The sequence below is a fragment of the Rhinoderma darwinii genome, chromosome 7, assembly GCF_050947455.1.
Source record: "Rhinoderma darwinii isolate aRhiDar2 chromosome 7, aRhiDar2.hap1, whole genome shotgun sequence".
Taxonomy (NCBI): domain Eukaryota; kingdom Metazoa; phylum Chordata; class Amphibia; order Anura; family Rhinodermatidae; genus Rhinoderma; species Rhinoderma darwinii.
Window position 1 is genome coordinate 69,193,482 of NC_134693.1, and position 22,311 is coordinate 69,215,792.

At 43.1% G+C, this 22,311-nt stretch overlaps 1 protein-coding gene across 1 annotated transcript in view; it reads left to right on the forward strand.

Annotated features, from left to right (window-relative positions):
- Positions 1-3,196: 3,196 nt before the first annotated feature.
- SLC25A38 (solute carrier family 25 member 38) overlaps positions 3,197-22,311 on the forward strand; it is a 107,691-nt gene continuing 88,576 nt past the window's right edge. The window contains exons 1-2 of the mRNA XM_075832272.1: positions 3,197-3,563; positions 3,749-3,830. Coding sequence (XP_075688387.1) covers positions 3,364-3,563; positions 3,749-3,830 — 282 coding nt within the window. The 5' untranslated portion in view covers positions 3,197-3,363. The remainder of the gene's footprint in view (positions 3,564-3,748; positions 3,831-22,311) is intronic.

The window sequence follows — 22,311 nt, forward strand, 5'->3', positions numbered from 1 at the left end:
ACCTGTATTTGCCTCACATGGCAAAGATGTTTTCCATAAGCAGAAACCGTAACTTTAAATATAAAAAATAATAGATATAGTCTAATGTATTATTAGTCCACTTGCAATAGAAACAATCTTTCTTCTGTAGAGAAGGTATGTTCACACAAGGCGGGTGCGCTGCGTAAAAGTACATAGCGTATCCGCCATGGATACCACAGGTGATGCCGGCTAAAAAAAACAAAAAACACCACATTGTAGTGCAGTTTTTCCAGCCTGAATGTTCACTGTGGAAAACTGCACGTAAAAATAAGTCTATACTTACCTGTAGCCATGGCGACGTGTCCCTCTGACGTCCTGCATCCCGGCCTCCTGGGAAGATGTTTCATCGCATGTGACCGAGGCAGCCTGTGATTGGTTGCAGCAGTCGCATGGGATGAAACATCATCCCTGGAGGCTGGGCTGGACGTGGAGGTAAGTATAGAATTTTTTTTTGGTCTCAATTGCCATTTTTGCTCTGGAATCACAGCTTTTCCACCACAAAAATAGCAAAATCTGCTATTTGTTGCTGGTTTTACTTCCCCACTGGATTCAATGGGGAAAACCAGCACCAGAGAACCAGCCATTCCGCAGCATAATTTGCCATGCTGTGGATTAAAAAGACGCATCGCACGTCAATTTATGAACGTTTTTTAGGCAGCGCGTGGATGGGATTTGTTCAAAACTCATCCACTCTGCTGAACCTTTATTACACTGCAGATTTTCCACAATGAAATACGTTGTGGAAAATCTGCAGTGTTTACGCTACACGTTAACCAGGTGGGGGTGTGGGGGAGGCGTTGGTTGTGGCGCCCAGTCAAAAGTTTGCTATGGGACTCAGTGTTTCCTAGAAAAGCCCCTGGTTTGGATCCATCATACGACGGATCCTAAAACAAGAACAGATCCTAACGGATTATGGATCATTCATTAACCCCTTAAGGACACAGCCAATTTTGGCCTTGAGGACAGAGCAATTTTTTTAGATTTCCCTCTTTGCATCCCGCTGCTCATAAGGGTATGTGCACACACACTAATTACGTCCGTAATTGACCGACGTATTTCGGCCGCAAGTACCGGACCGAACACAGTGCAGGGAGCCGGGCTCCTAGCATCATACTTATGTACGAAGCTAGGAGTCCCTGCCTCTGCATGGAACTACTGTCCCGTACATGTTTTCAGTACGGGACAGTTGTCCTGCAGCGAGGCAGGGACTCCTAGCGTCGTACATAAGTATGATGCTAGGAGCCCGGCTCCCTGCACTGTGTTCGGTCCGGTACTTGCGGCCGAAATACGTCCGTCAATTACAGACGTAATTAGTGTGTGTGCACATATCCTCTCTTATTTTTTGTACGACGTAGTTGTATGAGACTGTTTTTTGCGGGACGAGTTGTACTTTTTGTAGGTACCATTTTTTGGTACAAATACATTATCATTTAATTTCTATAAATTTTTATTTTGGCGAAATTGCAGAAAAAAAGCAGTTCCGCTGCAGTTTTAATATTTTTTTTTTTTACACCATACACCGATCATCATAAATGATATTGTACATTTGTTGTACAGGTTGTTACGGTCGTGGCGATACCAAATATGTCTATATTATTTCATGTTTTGGGACTTATATTTTAGAAAGTTTATTTATTATAAAAAAAGTGTATTTTTTGACTTTTTATTTATTATTAATTTTTTTAATTCATTTAACTTTTTTTTTTAAATCCTATAAAGGGATGCCCTAACAACAGGAAATCTGTTCCGACAGCCCTGGGGTCCCTCAATGGACCCTGGGCTGTCTGGCCATATGAGTTGTGGGCTTTGATCGCGTCACAGTTATCTTCTGTGACGCGATCAATGTGCAGTCCCCCCTCCTTGAACGCCGCGATCAGCTTTCATTGCAGCGTTTAAAGGGTTAACGGCGGAGAGATGTTTCTCTCCTCTACGCTGTCAGAGCGGGGCCGTGGCTGTGTATTACAGCCATTGCCCCGCTCTCGATCGCCCGCAGAGACGGCTGTCACACAGGACGAGAATGCTCGTCCTAATGCGCGAAGTACCCGCGGCTCAGGACGAGCATTCTCGTCCTGTGTCGGCAACCAGTTAAGGACCCTGTAAAAATGGAAATCATGTCGTCAGCATTCAACAGTCTGTCAGGAGATAGTACGCTACCAAATGTCTGACACCGCTGGGTAGCTACCGCGTAACGGATTATAGGAACGTACCCTTGTTGAAGATGTTACTGCTTGTATCAATGTAAAATTTTTTTTATTCCAGAACGCGCTGTGTCTGCTGAACCAGAGTGTCCAGCATGTAGAACTCTAACCCCCCCCCCCCCCTCCTCAGTTGATCAACGGCTTTGCTTGTATTTACCGTCATACAAGCATCAATCAACTGCAGTGGGGAGGGGGTCAGAGCACTAGATGCTGGAGACTCTGGTTCGGCGGACACGGTGCTGGAATTAGGGCCTGTTCACATCAGCGTTGGCTTTCCGTTCCGGTGTTCCGTCAGGTGAACCCTGCAACGGAAAGTCAAACAAACCACTGCTTCCGTTTCCATCACCATTGATATCAATGGTGACGGAAACATTGCTAATGGTTTCCGTTCGTCACCATTCCGGCAGGTTTCCGTTTTAACAACGGAATCAATAGTGGAGTCGACTGCGCTATTGATTCCAGAAATCTTCCGGAATGGTGACGAACGGAAACCATTAGCGATGTTTCCGTCACCATTGATATCAATGGTGACTGAAACGGAAGCTGTGGTTTCACTTTCCGTTGCGGGGTTCACCTGACGGAAACCTCTGACGGAACCCTGGAACGGAAAGCGAACGGTGATGTGAACAGTCACTAAAACATATTTTTTAGACTGATGCAAGCAGGAACATCTTCAACAATGGTACAATATATTCCTAATGGTGTCAGCGGTTTGGTAGTATAAAATCTTAAAGCAGCCACCCTCCCTCCATTACAACATATAAAGCACCTCCAACAGCAGATATCCGAAATAGTGCACATTAGCCCGTCATCATATTAACCACTCCTGTACTAACTAAACCTGCACCACAACGCCGTCCGCACCACAACGCCGTCCGCCCCAGAACACGCGTGTAGAATATCCCCCTCCCTCCTACCTCATGATCATAGCGCGCTCAGAGGAAAGTCATGTGACCCCACTACTACACGTGACTACTGCGTCATCATACCTACCAGGAATACCTTCATTCTAGACAGGACTCTTCGGAGATAGGGAACGGGCGTTTAGGGCGATGCACTTTCTGTTTACATTTGAGGTCCTGTTTAATTGTTTAAGTTGTCACATGGCAGTGCGCGGAGATGGAAACCTAGTAATGACGAGCGTATGAGGGGAACGTGTAACGCTGGGATGATGGCTGGAGAATCTTTAGTATCCAGTAACCCTGTCACGGCTCTGTCGCACATGCACCCAGTTCTCAAAGCGTTTGTGTGCGGCTCACTGAGTGGGACCTGCTCTACTCTCCTCTTCCAGCCTCTAGACCTTGTGAAAACGCGGTTACAAACGCAGCAAATCGCTTCCACAGGGTAAAGGCAGAATGTTCTAGCTTGTGGTGGACTGGTATTGATAGTGTGAATGGAGGTTAATTTCTAGCTAGTTTTATATTGGTAAAATATCTTTCTGATTACTGCTGTTCTAATGAATGATAATTTTTCACCGATACGTAGGAGACTGATGTATTTTCCCACGTATATGTTTTGCTTCTCTGCAGGAACCGTGTAGGAACGTTAAATCTTTTCCTCAAAGTCATTCGCAATGAAAACTTATTGGGACTGTGGAAAGGGGCATCTCCGGTAAGTGACCGTAATTGTGTTTAAAAAAAAAAACAAGCTCTGAGTTTTCTTTAACCCCTTAACGACATGCCACGTACCGTTTAGTCATTACAGTTTGGTACTTAGGCTACATGCACACTTCTGTCGGCCGCTAATGACAGTTCCGTGAAACATGGACCGCACACGGATGGCTTCGGACGGAAGTGTGCATGACCCCATTAAAATTAATGTGTCAGGGTGCTATCAGTTAAAACAACGAATTGCACCCTGGCGAAAAAAACTGAAGCCCCCTGCAGGTGACAGTGTAGTCACTCACTTCTCCTGTAGAGGAATCCCCGGCCACGGGGTCGGGGATTCCGCTTCAGAAGTGAGTGACGTCGCTGTGTCCATATATGGACAGTGTAGTCACTCACTTCTCCTGTAGTGGAATTCCCTGCCACGGGGTCGGGGATTCCGCTTCAGAAGTGAGTGATGTCGCTGTGTCCATATATGGACAGTGTAGTCACTCACTTCTCCTGGAGAGGAATCCCCGGCCACGGGGTCGGGGATTCTGCTTCAGAAGTGAGTGACGTCGCCGTGTCCATATATGGAATGTGTAGTCACTCACTTCTCCTGGAGAGGAATCCCCGGCCACGGGGTCGGGGATTCCGCTTCAGAAGTGAGTGACGTCGCTGTGTCCATATATGGACAGTGTAGTCACTCACTTCTCCTGTAGTGGAATTCCCTGCCACGGGGTCGGGGATTCCGCTTCAGAAGTGAGTGACGTCGCTGTGTCCATATATGAACAGTGTAGTCACTCACTTCTCCTGTAGCGGAATCCCCAATCCCCTGCCGGGGATTGGAGATTCCGACTTCTAAAGGGAGTGTAAAAAGACCCTCATCCTCACATGCACTCTGCACTAGGAGGAGGAGGAGAGAGAGCGCGAGCGACGGAATACGTGGCCATCACTCGGGACACCTGCCGGTGATGGCCGTGTATTACCCGGCCCCATAGACTTCTATGGGGGCCGGGTAAACGGCTGAAAATAGGGCATGTCCCATTTTTTGACAGCCAGGTTTCCCGCGCCGTCAAAAAATCGGTCGTGTGAATAGCCCCATTAGGGGTCTATTGTTCCTAATGCAGCCGGGCGACAGCCGATTTATGAACGGCTGTCACCCGGCCGGGAAACCCTGTCGTGTGAATAAGGGCTAACTATGCACCTAACAACTTGTAAAAAGTGCACACAAAACACGCAAAAAATGTGTCAAAATCCCTGTATATTAAAAACCTTTGTTTTTTTTTTGTTTTGCAGGTTCCGCTGGACATATTGGACTACTTTGTAGATTACTGCAATCTACATTTTTATTTATTTTTTTAAATGGTTAGCGTGGATCTTGTGGGGGAGTTTTTATTTCAATAAAAATATTTTCTTATGTCTGTTTTTTTTTTTTTTAATGCTTTTCTTTTATACTTTACTAGCGCCTTGATAATGGAATTTGTCTGTTTGACGACGTACATTACTAATGTGGGGCTTAGTGTTAGGGTATGTTCACACGCTGTGTTTCCAGCCGTTTAGGCCTCGAAAAATACCTGAAAAAACGGAAGCCTACAACCATCTGCCCATTGAATTCAATGGGAAAAACAGCATTTAGTTCATACAGGGCGTCTTTTTACGCCGCTGTTTTAAAAAAAAAAAACAGTAAAAAGACGCTCCGTAAAAAGAAGTAGCATGTCACTTCTTGAGGCGTTTTTTGGAGCTGATTTTCCATTGAACACTATGAAAAACGCCTGAAAAGAAGCTTCATTTTCAGCTTCAAAAACGCTTGAAAATCAGTGGCTGTTTTCTCTGAAAACAGCTCCGTGTTTTCAGACTTTTTTGGTTAAGCGTGTGAACATACCCTTAGTCAGTAAAAAGGCTAGCACTAAACCCCCCCCCCCCCCCATCTGTAGTGACGGTGGGGCACTGGGATGGCTGCAGCTTGATATGAGGCCGGGAAGGACCAAAAACTTGCCCTGCTAATGCTAGACTGCTGCTATTTTGTAGCTGGCTGGTTATGAAAAATGGCGGGGTCCTCCATGTTATTTTTGCCAGTCATTATTTTTTTTTTTTTAAAATAAGACTTGGAGCACTCTTTATTTTTTATAATCAGCCAGATACAACTTAGCAGCAGCAGGCTAGCATTACCAGGGTGGGAAGAGCCAAGTTTTTTGGCCCTTCGCAGCCTCCTAATACTACTGTCAAACGGACAACTGCCATTACTAAGGCGCTAATACATTTTTAAAAAAAAAACAGACATAAGAAAATAGTTTTATTGAAATAAAAACTCCCCCCACATAACCCTCGTTAACATATATTTTATTTAAAAAAAGCAAAAAATGTAGATCGCAGTAGTCCACTGAATCTACGATGTAGTCCAGCGGAACTTGCAAAACAAATAAAAAGTAAACTTAGCAATATGAAAAATTATAATTACTTATACTCCCTTACAGCAGACTTCTGTCTTTTCCCATGTGCCCCAATAAATACTAGACGTCAATGAACTGTAGTTTCTATTGTGGCGCATGGGACCTAGAGATGCGCCAGAAATATTAATAGTTATTAATGGAGCTCCCCCCACAAACTTCCCACACACATGCAGATGCTCTGCAACCCCTCCCATGCACCCTAAACACACCTTACCTGCTGTGCTGCTGGGCTTTAACAAGATGGCACCGGCTTTCCCTCTACAAACCAGCTTCTACGCTGGTCGCTGTGAACTATGCGCGTCACAGAGCATGTGCAGTTCAGAGTTCGAATGGCAGAAGCTTAGGAGATAGTCGGATCCCGTCTATCTCCTATGCCCTGTAGCTGCCGTGTTGCATCTGTGTAATGTGTTGTGAAGTTAACTTTTAATATTTTTTTACACTCCTGAAAATCTAACAATAAAACCCTCTTCCCCTTTTTTCCCAAGCACAATGTAAAAAATAAACAAAATTGGTATCGCTGTGTCCGTAAAAGTCTGAACTATTGCAATATAGCATTATATGATTCGCATCGTGGACGGCGTAAAAAATTATAATCTAAAGCCCCATAATCTTTGTTTTTTGGTCACCATAGCGCTAAAAAGAATTAAATAAAAAGTGAGATAAAATCTTATGTACCAAAAAATAGCGCTAACAAAATCCACAGCTCGTCCCGCAAAAAATAACCCTCACACCGCTGAAATGATGAAAATATAAAAAAGTTATGGCTCTCAGAATGTGGTGAAACCGAGCAAATTTTTTTTTTTAACCAATAGTTTTTTCTTTGTAAAAGTAGTAAAATATTTTTTTTTTATATTTTCTGTTGTAAAACCTGGGTGCGTCTTCTAGTCAGGTGCGTCTTATAGTTCGAAAAATACGGTAGGTAAGATGATCAGACAAATATTTATCAGGATCAGGGAGCATTTCAGGTCTATTACTACTGGTTTAGGGTCATCGTGGTTAATACAGCATATTAGAGAAGTTCACAGTGGAGCTGCGTCAGTATTTCGATTTGTAGAACTTGAACCAGTTAAAATTATTAGTGCAGGTGGAGACGCACATTCAGCGCTCTTCAGAAGAGAAGTGACCTAGATTATGTGCTCAGAGGCTACGAGTGCTTTAGGGCTAAATGACCGGAATGATTCAAATGTGTTTATATAATATCTAACTGAAGTTGTGTAAAATGGTACTAGTGTGTAATTAAAGAGGCTCTGTCACCAGATTATAAGTGCCCTGTCTCCTACATAATCTGATCGGCGCTGTAATGTAGATAAGCGTTTTGTATTTTGAAAAACGATCATTTTTGACCAAGTTATCAGCAATTTTAGATTTATGCTAATTACTTTCTTAGGCCCCATGCACACGACCGTGCCCGCAATCACGGCCCGCGATTGCGGGCACGGCCGGCCGCCGACTGACAGCCGCATTTTCGGGCCGTGCTCCCATACAAAGTATGGGAGCACGGCCCGCAAAATGCGAAAGAAGGGACATGTTCCATAATTCCCGGAACATTTCCACGGCACGGACACCCTTCCGTAGTGCTACGGAAAGATGTCAGCGTTCAATGAAAGTGAATGGCTCCGTTTTTGCGGACCGCAATTACGGAGGTTTTTTACGGTCGTGTGCATGGGGCCTTAACTGGGCGTTTTTTAACACTTGACCAAGTGGGCGTTGTGAAGAGAAGTGTGTGCCGCTGACCAATCAACGTCATACACTTCTCTCCATTCATGTCCATCTGTACTCCGCACAGACCCTAATTTTTTTCAAATGTGACATGTTTCACTTTATGTGGTAATAGCTTCGGAATGCTTTTACCTATCCAAGCGATTCTGAGATTGTTTTCTTGTGACACATTGGACTTTGTGAGAGCAAATAGAGAAAAAGGAGCCACAACTCTACAAGTATTAAATGGATTACAAAACTTGATTGAAATTTGAACACACAATATTAAATAACACAAATTTAAAAAATAAGGATCTAAAATACCAGTGTGGTTAATTAAAGACAGATGGTTTGACCACAGGTATCCTACGTTGAAAAGTTTCAAATGAACATATATGCCCACAGTAATGAACAGAGACCAGTATCAATATTGCATCATGACAATGTCTATATATCCCATATAGGGCAATGTAGAGGTGGCAAAGTTTAGAGGACACACAAAGTCAATAGGGTGCTAATGCCAAAAGTGAAAAGTGTTTGAAAAGAGACATTAAAAAAGACACAATTGAGAGCCGGCTCAAATTCAACGGTAGGTTCAAAGGGGAGGGATATCCCGGCATTTATGGTACTATTGCAACAAACAAAAATCTGCTTGAACTGACAGGTATAAACGTAGGCTTACCCATGGAGATAAATATAGTCAGACAGCCCAGACCGCAAAGCCTGATATAGTGGCGCAACTATATCAGGCTCTCCCCTTTGAACCTACCGTTGAATTTGAGCCGGTTCTCGATTGTGTCTTTTTTTTAACGTCTCTTTTCAAACACTTCACTTTTGGCATTAGCACCCTATTGACTTTGTGTGTCCTCTAAACTTTGCCACCTCTACATTGCCCTATATGGGATATATAGACATTGTCATGATGCAATATTGATACTGGTCTCTGTTCATTACTGTGGGCATATATGTTCATTTGAAACTTTTCAACGTAGGATACCTGTGGTCAAACAATCTGTCTTTAATTAACCACACTGGTATTTTAAATCCTTATTTTTTAAATTAGTGTTATTTAATATTGTGTGTTCAAATTTCAATAAAGTTTTGTAATCAATTTTAAATACTTGTGGCGTTGTGGCTCCTTTTTCTCATATTGTATTGGAGTTATGCTACATTATAACCATATATTGGAGGTGTTTTGACACTGTGCTGTTGGCACCTAACCTATGACTTGACCTGCTGAGTATTTAATTATACATTGGACTTTATGTTACTGGCAAAATTTGCTCGATATGTTCAGTATTTAATTGTGAAAAACACCAAAATTTAGCGAAAAATTGCAAAAATGTGCATTTTTCTCAACTTAAATGTATCTGCTTGTAAGACAGGCAGTTATAACACACAAAATTGTTGCTAACTAACATCCCCCATATGTCTACTTTAGAGTGGCATCGTTTTTTGAAGATCCTTTTTTTTTCTATGACGTTACAAGGCTTTGAACTTTAGCAGCAATTTCTCACATTTTCAAGAAAATTTCAAAAGGCTATTTTTACAGGGGCCAGTTCAGTTGTGAAGTGGCTTTGAGGGCCTTATATATTAGAAACCCAAAAAAAGTCACCCCATTTTAAAAATTTCACCCCTCAAGGTATTCAAAACAGCATTTAGAAAATGTCTTAACCCTTTAAACTTTTCACAGGAATTAAAGCAAAGTAGGGGTGAAATTTACAAATTTCATATTTTTTTGCAGAAAGTTTTACCAGAGAAATGCAACTCAATATTTATTGCCCAGGTTCTACAGTTTTAGGAAATATCCCACGTGTGGCCGTAGCGGGCTACTGGACTGAAGCACCGGCCTCAGAAGCAAAGGAGCACCTAGAGGATTTTGGGGCCTTATTTTTATTCTAATATATTTTAGGCACCATGTCCGGTTTGAAGGGCTCTTGCGGTGCCAAAACAGTGAAAACCCCCCAAAAGTGACCCCATTTGGGACACTACACACCTCAAGGAAATTATCTAGGGGTATAGTGAGCATTTTGACCGTACAGGTTTTTTACAGAAATTATTGGAAGTAGGCCGTGAAAATTAAAATCTACATTTTTTTCAAAGAAAATGTAGGTTTAGCTAATTTTTTCTAATTTACACAAGGACTAAAGGAGAAAAAGCACCACAAAATTTGTAAAGCAATTTCTCCCGAGTAAAACAGTACCCCACATGTGGTAATAACCGGCTGTTTGGACACAAAGCAGGGCTTAGAAGGGATGGAGCACCATTTGGCTTTTGGAGTTCACATTTAGCAGGAATGGTTTGCGGAGGCCATGTCACATTTACAAAGCCCTTGAGGGAACAAAACAGTGGAAACCCCCCACAAGTGACCCCATTTTGGAAACTACACCCATTGAGGAAATTATCTAAGGGTATACTGAGTGTTTTGACCCCACAGGTTTTTTGCAGAAATTATTGGAAGTAGGCTCTAAAAAAAAAAAACAATATTTTTTTTTAAAGAAAATGTAGCTTTACCTAATTTTTTCTCATTTCCACAAAGACTGAAGGAGAAAAAGCACCGCAAAATTTGTAAAGCAATTTCTCCCAAGTAAAACAGTACCCCACATGTGGTAATAAACGGCTGTTTGAACACACGGCAGGGCTTAGAATGGAAAGAGCGCTATTTGGCTTTTGGAGATCACATTTAGCAGGAATGGTTTGCGAAGGCAATGTCGCATTTGTAAAGCCCCTGAGGGGACAAAACAATGAAAACGCCCAAAAAAAGACTCCATTTAGGAAACTACACCCCTTGAGGAATTCATCTAGGGGTGTAGTAAGCATTTTGACCCCATAGATGTTTCATAGAATTTATTAGAATTGGGCAGTGAAAATAAAAACAATCCTTTTTCTTCAATAAGACGTAGCTTTAGCGCAAAATTATTTTTCTCAACAAATAAAGGAAAAAAAGAACCCAACATTTGTAAAGCAATTTCTCCCGAGTACAGCAATACCCTATATGTGGTCATAAACTGCTGTTTGGGCACACGGCAGGGCTCAGAAGGGAAGGAATGCCATTTGGAGTGCAGATTTTGCTGGATTGGTTTCTGGGCGCCTGTGGGACCAAAACAGTGGAAACCCCCTAGAAGTGACCCCATTTTGGAAGCTACACCCCTCAATGCATTTACCTAGTGGTGTAGTGAGCATGTTAACCCTGCAGGTGTTTTGTAGAAATTAGTGTGCACTCAATGTTGCAGAGTGAAAATGGGATTTTTTTCCATAGATATGCCAATATGTGGTGCCCAGCTTAGACCGTTCTCTAATTATTATGCGGTGTTTCCCGGTTTTAGAAACACCCTACATGTGGCCCTAATCTGTTGCCAGGACATTCGACCAGGCTCAGGAGTGAAAGCGTACCATGCGAAATTAAGGCCTAATTTGGCGATTTACAAAGTATTGGTTCACAATTGCAGAGGCTCAGATGTGAAATAATATAAAGAAACCCCTGAGAAGTGACCCCATTTGGAAACTGCAACACTCATTAAGGAGTGTAGTGAGCATTTTCACCCCACAGGTCTTTTCCATAAATGAATGCGCTGCGGATGGTGCAAATTAAAAATGTATATTTTTCCCTAGATATGCCATTTCAGTGGCAAATATGTCATGCCCAGCTTATGCCACTGGAGACACACACCCCAACAATTGTTAAAAGGGTTCTCCCGGGTATGACGATGCCATATATGTGGAAGGAAACTGCTGTTTGGGCACACTGTAGGGCTCAGATGGGAGAGAGCGCCATTTGGCTTTTGGAGAGCGGTTTTTGCTTGGTAGTAGATTTGTTTGAGTATTACTGGTGTTTCCATTTATAATGTGGGGGTACATGTAAGCTGGGCAGAGTACATCAGGGGCATAGTCAGGTGGTATAATAATGGGGTAAAAAAACAATAAAATAATCCATAGATGTGTGTTACGCTGTGAAGCAATCCTTTCTGCACAGGCTGGTGTTGCACTGATATATGGCGTCCTTTCTTATGCCCCTTTTGGTCCACAATCCCTTTGCAGTTTGGGGAATTTTGCTGAGAAAGTGTTGTCCTGGTATAATACGGGCACCCTCGCTTCCAGCAGATATGTTTGGGCCCTCTTTTTCCTGGTTACCTAATTTTAGGTCCTTGATAAATCGCCTCTTGAAACAGAAGAAATGTTCCCCTCGGGCACAACTGCATATTTTTTATTTCCTGACTAATTGGAGCCATAACTAATTACATTTTTTCATAGACTTAGTGGTATGAGGGCTGTTTTTTTGCGGGATGAGCTGTAGCGATTATTGGTACCATTTTGGGACTTTTTGATCACCTTTTATCCTATTTTTGGGTAAACAAAAAACCACAATTCTGGCACAGCTTTTTTTTTTTTTTTTTATACAGCGTTCACCATGCGTTATAAATTACATGTTAACTTTATTCTGCGGGTCAGTACGATTCCGGCGATACTTAATTTATAGAACTTTTTTATGTTTTACAACTTTTTGCACAATAATATTACTTTTGTAAAAATAATGTATTTTTTCTGTCGCCTAGTTGAGAACCATAACTTTTTAATTTTTTTGTCGACGGAGCTATATGAGGGCTTGTTTTTTGCGAGCCGAGCTATAGTTTTTATAGGTACCATATTTGGATACGTGCGACTTTTTGATCACTTTTTATTCCAATATTTGTAGGTCTAAGTGACCAAAAAACAGAAACTCTGGTATAGTTTTTTACGTTTTTTTTTTCTATTCTGTTCACCGCGTGCAATAAATAACATAATATTTTGATACCTTAGGTCGTTACGGTCGCGGCGATACCAAATACGTATGGTTTATTGTTATTTTTTTCAACAATAAAGGACTTGATAAGGGGAAAAAGGGCGATTGTGTTTTATTTTATTACTTGAAACTTTTATTGTTTTCAAACCTTTTATTTTTTTCACTTTTTTTTCACACTTTTTTTTCAAGTCCCACTAGGGGACTTGAAGTTCCAACTGTCTGATGTTTTTTTTCTAATACATTGCACTACCTACGTAGTGCAATGTATTAGATCTGTCAGTTATTCACTGACAGCAAGCCGATTAGGCTTCGCCTCCCGGCGGGACCTAATCGGCTTACGTAATGGCAGAGCAGGAGGCCATTGTGTCTCCTGTTACCATAGCAGCAGTCGCCAGTCCTGATTGCCTGTCAGGGCTGGCGATCTGCTAGTAACCGCTACGATGCAGCAATCGCTTTCGATTGCTGCATCGAAGGGGTTAATGGCAGGGATCGGAGCTAGCTCCGGTTCCTGCCGTCACAGGTGGTCAGATGTAACATACAGCTGACTTCCACCGCTAATGACGCCGGATCAGCTCCTGAGCCGGCACAATCTTGCCGGTGGCTACAGAAGCCGATCAGGCTTCGCCGCCGGGCGGATCTTGACCGGCCAGTATTAGGCCTCCGGTTGCCATTGCAGCCACCGGAACCCCGGCAATTTCATAGCTGGGGTTCCGATGAGCTGCAAACATCTTAAGTGCAGCACTTGCGTTTGAGCGCTGCACTTAAGGGGTTAATGGCGGGGATCGAAGCTAATTTCGGTCCCCGCCATTACAGCCGGATGTCAGCTGTAAGATACAGCTGAGATCCAGCGATGATGGCACCGGCTCAGCTTCTGAGCCGGTGCCAAACATTTGGCGTATGGATACGGCAATTTGCGGAAAGTCATAGCTTTCCATGGCGTACCCATATGGCAAATGTCGGGAAGGGGTTAATGTGTTTATTATGGCAACAACGTACAACGTGCCTTGATTTATGGGCAGGTCGACGTAGTTGTCATGTGATTGGGCCAAAGGAAGTGTTGTTACACGAAAGGCTGTTCCCTGCTGGGAATATCCTCCCTCACCCACTTGTATGATGTGTGTGTTTATATTTATATATATATATATATATATATATATATATATATTAACATACGTTAAAAAACCCCTTTTCCCATTTTCTCCCAAGTATTGCCACGCCTGTAGATGTCTGAACAATTATAACATAACATTACTTATCCCGCAAGGTGGACGCCGTAAAAAATCAAAATGCAGGAATCAATGTTTTTGGTCAATTCATTTCCACAAAAAAATGGAATAAAAAGTGTCATGTACCCAAAAATGGTACCAATATAAACTACAGCTTGCCCTGTACAAAATAAGCCCTCATACCGCGCAATCGACGGAAAGAACAAAAAGTTCTTGCGACAAAACACATTTTATTTTTAACAATTAGTTGTTTCCTTGTAAAACATAAAATTTATAAATTTGGTACCGCTGTAATCGTATTGATCCGCAGAATAATGTTAACATGCAGTCTTTGCCGCACGGTGAACGCCGTAAAAAAAAACACAACCCCCAGTTTCCAACTACATTATATGGTACAATAAATGGTGCCGTGAAAATCTACATCTCGTCCTACAGAAAAACAAGCCCTCCTATTGCTATATTGACGGAAAAATAAAAAAGTTATGGCTTTTGGAAAGTGGGGAAGAAAAAAACATCAGAAAAATGACTGCAGCGATCGTGTGTTTTGTTTGGAAATCCACTTTAACCCCTTCAAGACAGCGATACAGCTATATTTATTCCAACTGCTGATGCCCCGTGCAGTTGTCACATATATAAACGTTGGCAGCCTGGAACTGGGTTTGAGTGCAGTTCTGCTTCATTGTAAGCAGTGCTGCACTTTCAAGAGTGCACTTTAAGAAATGCACCCGAAATACACCCCCTGTAGATAGCAACACACGCACTACTCTAGATAGCGCCACCTAAGCACCTTCTAGTAGCGGAATCCCCCGTTAGATCTCTCTGGTCTGGGATTCCGCTCTTAGAGGGAGCCCCTCAAGTCTCTGTCCATATATGGACATTGTTGTTAGGGGCTTCCTCTAGGAGCGGAATCCTCGGCCAGAGCGTCAGCAACACTAGCCAGGGACTCCGCTCCTAGAAGGAGCCCCTAATGTCCCTGTCCATATGTGGACAGTGATGCGCTCTGACCGTGGATTCCGCTCCTAGAGGGGGCTTAGGTGGTGCTATCTAGAGGGGGGCTGGTGCCGTCTACGAGGGTGTGGTGGAGTCATCTGCGGGAGGGGAGTGCTATCTATTGGGGGTGGTGCTAGCCACATGAGGTGCTATATACTGTTGGTGAGGCACTATCTACATGGGCACTGTGGCACTATATGGGACTACCTACAGGAACACTGTGGCGCTATTTACATGGGCACTGTGTGGGGCTTTATCTGCCGTGGGAATTGTGGTATTATCTACAGTGGGCAGTGTGGCACTATCTAGAGGGGTATTGTGGCACAATCTAAATGGGCACTGTGTTGTTTTCAGGGGGTTGGGACAAAAACACCCTAACAAATAAAATTCATAATTTTTATTTTTTTTAACGGCCATGAAAAACTGATTGCAAATGGTGGTTAAAAACTTTGAGTCGCACTGATGCAACAAAGCCATGAAAAACTGACCGTTGATCTGTTGTTAACTGTCCTTTTTTTCTCGTCGTGTAAATATAACCTCATAGCCCTCTTCACTCTCCCCTCACAGCGATCCAGTCTGACAGAGAGGGAAGACGACTAATTGTTACAGGGCTGCAACAGTAATATATATATATATATATATATATATATATATATATATATATATATATATATATATAAAGTGTGTGTGTGTTTTTGTATACACTATCGTTCAAAAGTTTGGGGTCACCCAGACAATTTTGTGTTTTCCATGAAAACTCACACTTATATTTATCAAATGAGTTGCAAAATGACTAGAAAATATAATCAAGACATTGACAAGGTTAGAAATAATGATTTTTATTTGAAATGATAATTTTCTCCTTCAAACTTTGCTTTCGTCAAAGAATGCTCCATTTGCAGCACTTACAGCATTGCAGACCTTTGGCATTCTAGCTGTTAATTTGCTGAGGTAATCAGGAGAAGTTTCACCCCATGCTTCCAGAAGCCCCTCCCACAAGTTGGATTGGCTTGATGGGCACTTCTTGCGTACCATACTGTCAAGCTGATCCCACAATAGCTCTATGGGGTTGAGATCTGGTGACTGCGCTGGCCACTCCATTACAGATAGAATACCAGCTGCCTGCTTCTTCCTTAAATAGTTCTTGCATAATTTGGAGGTGTTCTTTGGGTCATTGTCCTGTTGTAGGATGAAATTGGCTCCAATCAAGCGCTGTCCACAGGGTATGGCATGGCGTTGCAAAATGGAGTGATAGCCTTCCTTATTCAAAATCCCTTTTACCTTGTACAAATCTCCCACTTTACCAGCACCAAAGCAACCCCATACCATCACATTACCTCCACCATGCTTGACAGATGGTGTCAGGCACTCTTCCAGCATTTTTTCAGTTGTTCTGCGTCTCACAAATGTTCTTCCGTGTGATCCAAACACCTCAAACTTCGATTCGTCTATCCATAACACTTTTTTCCAATCTTCCTCTGTCCAATGTCTGTGTGCTTTTGCCCATATTAATCTTTTCCTTTTATTAGCCAGTCTCAGATATGGCTTTTTCTTTGCCACTCTGCCCTGAAGGCCAGCATCACAGAGTCGCCTCTTCACTGTAGACGTTGACACGGGCGTTTTGCGGGTACTATTAAATGAAGCTGCCAGTTGAGGACCTGTGAGGCGTCTATTTCTCAAGCTAGAGACTCTAATGTACTTGTCTTGTTGCTCAGTTGTGCAGCGGGGCCTCCCACTTCTCTTTCTACTCTGGTTAGAGCTTGTGTGTGCTGTCCTCTGAAGGGAGTAGTACACACCGTTGTAGTAAATCTTCAGTTTCTTGGCAATTTCTCGCATGGAATAGCCTACATTTCCAGTACATCCCTCATGACAGCACCACAGGAGGTTGCCCTATTGACCTCTGTAGGGACAGGAAGACTGGTTAAAAGACCCCTCCCACCACCCACTTGCCAGTCTTCTTCCTGTCCCTACAGGGTCAGGAGCAGAGAGACGTCGCTCCTGTGTTACTGCAGGGGGAAAAAAACTCGGGCAGGTGGCAAGATTGGGGGGTCCATGCACTCCCCCTTCTCTTCCCCCTAAAGTCTAGGCTAACACCCCTCTAACGAGAGGTCCCTTAGCTCCCAACCTAGGACACCTACCGGAGGAATCCTAGGCAGTATTCCGGTAGTGTGTGGGGTTCGGGATTCCCAAGCAGGCTTTGGCCTGGCCGCGTGACCAGGCGGGGACCGTCAGCTCCATAGGTTTGGACGCACCGGCAGGGTATCCTCGCTGCGTCGCATAGCAAGCCTCAGTCGCCGGCTATGAGCGGCTGCACCTCAACGAATAGCCGACCGGAAATGACGTCGGGCTACTTCCGGTCCGCGGCCATCTTGAAAGGCGGGAAATTCAAAACACCTGCATTTAAAGGGACACGCACAGGTATGTAGTTAGAGCTGATACCTCTAACTTGGATTGATTTTGTGGATTGCATATTGCATTGCCTGTTACCTGTCGCGGTATGGAACTTCCTCGTCCTGACGGAACTCCAGATATGTCCCAGGGTCACGTGAGTCTCACCCTTGGGGTAAGGGTTATGACTCCTTATGTATGCACACCATACTTTACCTACCTTTTGTTTTCTCTAGGATAAAGATTCCTCTCAGAGACAAACTGATAAAAAGGTTAAAAAATGTGCGACTTGTGCAAAACAATTGCCAGAGTCACATAGGAAACAATTGTCAGGATTGTATTGATAAAATACTAATAGAGGAACAACCAAAGTTTATGTCTGAACTTAGGGCTATGATTCGTGAAGAAGTGAGTCAGTCAGTAGCCTCCCTCGCCCCTCCTCAAGAAACTCCCTCACACTCCCGGGCAAAAAGACCACGCATTGAAGTGGATCAAAAATATTGTCCTCCTTCTCAGGGGTCTGACTCGGAGCAGGAGTGTTATTACCTATCGGAGGGTGAGTTAGAAGAAGGAGAGGAACTCTTGCCTTCAACTTCATCCACTCAAGAGAAAAAAAATTTCTACTCTTCCGAGATGTCTGATACCTTAATTCAGGCAATACGGGAAACCATGGATATTCCCGAAGAAGACCAACCACATACCATCCAGGATGAGATGTTTGGAGGTCTAACGGAAAAGAAAAAAAAGGTTTTTCCGGTAAACGAAAATCTCAAAAGAATGGTGACCACTGAATGGGAGGATTCAGAAAAAAGGCTCTTCATTTCAAGAGATTTTAAAAACGGACTTCTCTTTGATCCAGAAGACACTAAACATTGGGATGAGATCCCAAAAGTAGATGTCCCAGTAGCCAGGGTTGCTAAAAAACCCGCAATCCCATTTGAAGATTCCTCTCCGTTGAAGGACGCCATGGACCGAAAGGCAGACGAGCTACTGAAAAGAGCGTGGGAATCTACCTCTGCTTTGATCTCGACTAATATCGCGGCCACATCAGTAGCAAGAGCAATGTTTATATGGTTAAACCAGCTGGAGACCCATTTGATGATGAAGACATCACGACAATACCTATTAGAATCTCTACCCTTACTAAAGATGGCAACCGGATTCTTGGTAGACGCTTCAGCGGAATCTATTAGATTTGCTGCCAGGAATGGGGCTCTCTCAAATGCTGCTAGAAGAGCATTATGGCTCAAAATGTGGTCAGGAGATACGAAGTCCAAGAACAAATTATGTTCTATCCCGTTTACAGGGTCTCTGATGTTCGGTCCTCTCCTGGATAACATGCTGGAGAATGCAGCAGATAGGAAAAAGGGGTTTCCTGAAGAGAAACAAAAAAAAAACCCTCAGTTTGGGAGGTTTCACCAACAGAGGGAACCTACCTTACAGAACTACAGCGGGAAAGGGAAGTCCGGTCGCTGGAGTTACCCCAAAGGAAGAAGGGGTCGAGGATATCTCCTTAACCCCAATAATTCATTTCAGCCCTCAAAACAATGACGCCAAGAGCGTGGGGGGAAGACTCCTACAATTTTATCCCAAATGGTCGGGAATAACCCAGAACCCCTGGGTTCTAAAGATCATAGAAGAAGGGTACAAAATAGAATTTTCCTCCAGAGAAATTTCTAATAACCCAGTACCAAGCAAAAGACCTTCATCAGATCCTTATCCGGGACGTCCAGAAACTACTCAAAATTGAGAGCCATTACTCCAGTTCCCTTCAACGAAAAATTCAAAGGCCACTTTTCAAAAATCTTCTTAGTCAAAAAAACAAACGGTTCCTACAGAACAATAATCAACCTGAAGGTCCTAAACAAGTGGGTGAAATATCGAAAATTCAAGATGGAGTCTATCAGATCGACTATTCCTCTAATAAGGGAAGAGGCATCAATGTGTACGATCGATTTAAAGGATGCGTATTATCACGTTCCTATCCACCCCGCTTACCAGAGATTCCTCAGATTCGCGATTCAGAACGGTCCTTCCATTCTCCACTTCCAGTTTGTCTGCCTCCCTTTCGGCATTTCCTCCGCCCCCAGAATTTTTACAAAAATTATGGCAGAGATCATGGCATAGTAATTATCCCATATCTAGACGACTTCTTGTTGACAGCAGATACTCCGTTTATCTTAGACAGTCATCGGTCACAGGTTCTTTCCCTACTACAGGAATTGGGATGGATAATCAACTTTCAGAAGTCGAGTCTTCCTCCCCAAAAACAGAAAGTCTTCTTAGGAGTACTACTAGACTCCTCCCTTCAACATTCCTTCCTCCCAAGAGAGAAACAAATACTCCTACTGGCAGAAGTAAGGAAATTTTGGGGGAAAGACGCCTATTTCATAAGGGAATGTATGCGGATGTTGGGAATGATGACGTCTTGCATCCAATCTATTCCATGGAGTCAATTTCACTCCAGACCCTTACAGAATCTGATCTTGTCCCAGTGGGATCGAAAACAGACCTCCCTGAATTCAAGAATTCAAATTTCCGAGACTGTGAAATCATCCCTCCTGTGGTGGCTCTGCACAAACAACATAGACAAGGGAGTCCCCTGGAGAACAACTTCTTATGTGGTGCTTACCACAGATGCCAGCAAACACGGCTGGGGGTCGGTAATCCAAGCCAAGCACTTTCAGGGCACATGGCCTGTTCAAATGAAGATGATGTCCTCAAACTTCAGAGAACTAAAAGCCGTATGGGAGACACTTATAAGAGCTTTATAAAAGGGAAGCATGTAAGAATTTTATCGGACAACATGACAGCGGTGTCCTTTCTTCGCCATCAAGGGGGAACAAGACACACTCTTCTTCAGGCCCTCTCTACACAAATTTTCAGTTGGGCAGAAGAAAATGTCCGATCAGTCTCTGCAGTCCACCGGCAGCAGATTTCCTGAGTCGGGAAAAAGTAGACCCTGGAGAATGGTCCCTAAACAGGAAAGTATTTCTGTCCTAAACCCGAAGCTGGGGTTATCCACAAATAGACCTGTTTGCCACAAGGAAAAACTCCCAAGTAGACATTCTTCTCCCTAAATCTCAAAGACAACCCATGGGGAGTAGATGCATTGTCCCAACCCTGGGACATGGATCTGACCTATGCTTTTCCTCAGTTTCCTCTAATAACAATGGTATTAAGAAAAATCCAGGAAGATTTGACAAAGCTCATCATTATTCTTCCCTATTTGCTAAAAAGAAGCTGGTTTCCAATCGTAAAATACCTAGCGTTGGAAGACCCTATCATGCTCCCAGTCAAGGAGAATCTTCTCTCCCAGGGTCCCTTATTCTTTCAGGGAATAGAAACTCTGAAGTTGTCAGCCTGGATCCTGAAAGGCAGATCTTGAGAAACCACGGTCTGTCAGATGAGGTAATTTCAACTATCTTATCAAGTCATAAAGAAGTTACCTCAAAAATCTATCAAAAAATTTGGAAGAAATTCTGTTCCTGGTATGGAGACCCAGGACCAGATCCCTTTTCTACCAACATCGCGAAAATCCTAGATTTTTTACAATCGGGATTCAAAAAAGGGCTTAGCCCTAGTACCTTAAAAGTGCAGATTTCAGCCATAGGTAATTTTTTTAACACTCCCCTGGCTGAACATCGGTGGATCAGAAGATTCACTCAAGCGGTCTCTAAACTGAAACCTTCCCTAAAGAAATCAGTTCCTACCTGGGATTTGAATGTAGTGTTAACGACTCTTTTGTGATCCCCCCCCTTTGAGCCGCTCGACACGCCTAGTATGCATTTTTTAACTCTAAAAGCTGCATTCTTAGTCGCTATTACTTCAGCAAGAAGGATTGGAGAAATCCAATCTCTGTCGGTCATAGAACCCTACCTAAAAGTACAAGAGAATAAGATCATTCTAAAGCTGGCTCCTTCCTTTATTCCAAAGGTATCTATTGCTTTCCATCGAGAACAAGAAATAATTCTACCTTCCTTTTACCAGATCCAAAAAACCAGCAAGAAGAAAAATTCCATTGCCTGGATGTCAGGCGAACAATTCTTCAGTATCTGGATAGAACCTCCTCCTGGAGACGAGATAAAAATCTATTTGTCCTGTTTGGGGGAAAGAATAGAGGAAAGAAAGCCTCAAAAGGCTCTCTAGCGAGATGGGTAAAAACTACCATACAAGAAGCCTACAAGTCCCAAGGACTATGTGCCCCACAAGGCATCAGAGCCCATTCAACGAGGGCAGTTTCAGCATCCTGGGCAGAAAGAAGAGAAGCCTCTACGGACCAAATCTGCAGAGCTGCCACTTGGTCAAGCCATCATACGTTTTGCAAACATTATAGGCTCGATGTTCTGTCCGATACGGATTTAGGTTTTGGACGGAAAGTCCTCCAATCCGTAGTCCCGCCCTGAGCATTATAATTTGGTATTGCTCCTGTGGTGCTGTCATGAGGGATGTACTGGAAAATAGGAATTTCCAGGAATCCATCATGACATCACCCTTACATTCCCTCCCTTATTGAAATTCTGATTTGTGCAATTAACATGTCAGTTATTATCCCTAGAAATAAAATAGGGTTGCATCCATCCTGGTGTAGTAATTGAAAAACACTGGCAAGTGGGTGGTGGGTGGGGCCTTTTAACCTCTCTGTCTTCCTGTCCCTACAGAGGTCAGTAGGGCAACCTCCTGTGGTGCTGTCATGATGGATTCCTGGAAATAAAATTAACGGTAGGTCTAATTCCTATTTTCTAAGAACAAGAATAGACTGTCCAGTTTCACATGAAAGCTCTCTTTTTCTAGCCATTTGCGGAGTTTAATCGAACCCACAAATGTAATTCTCCAGATTCTCAACTAGCTCACAGGAAGGTCAGTTTTATAGCTCCTCTAAACAGCAAAACTGTTTACAGCTGTGCTAACATAATTGCACAAGGGTTTTCAAGTGTTTTCTAATCATCCATTAGCCTTCTAACACAGTTAGTA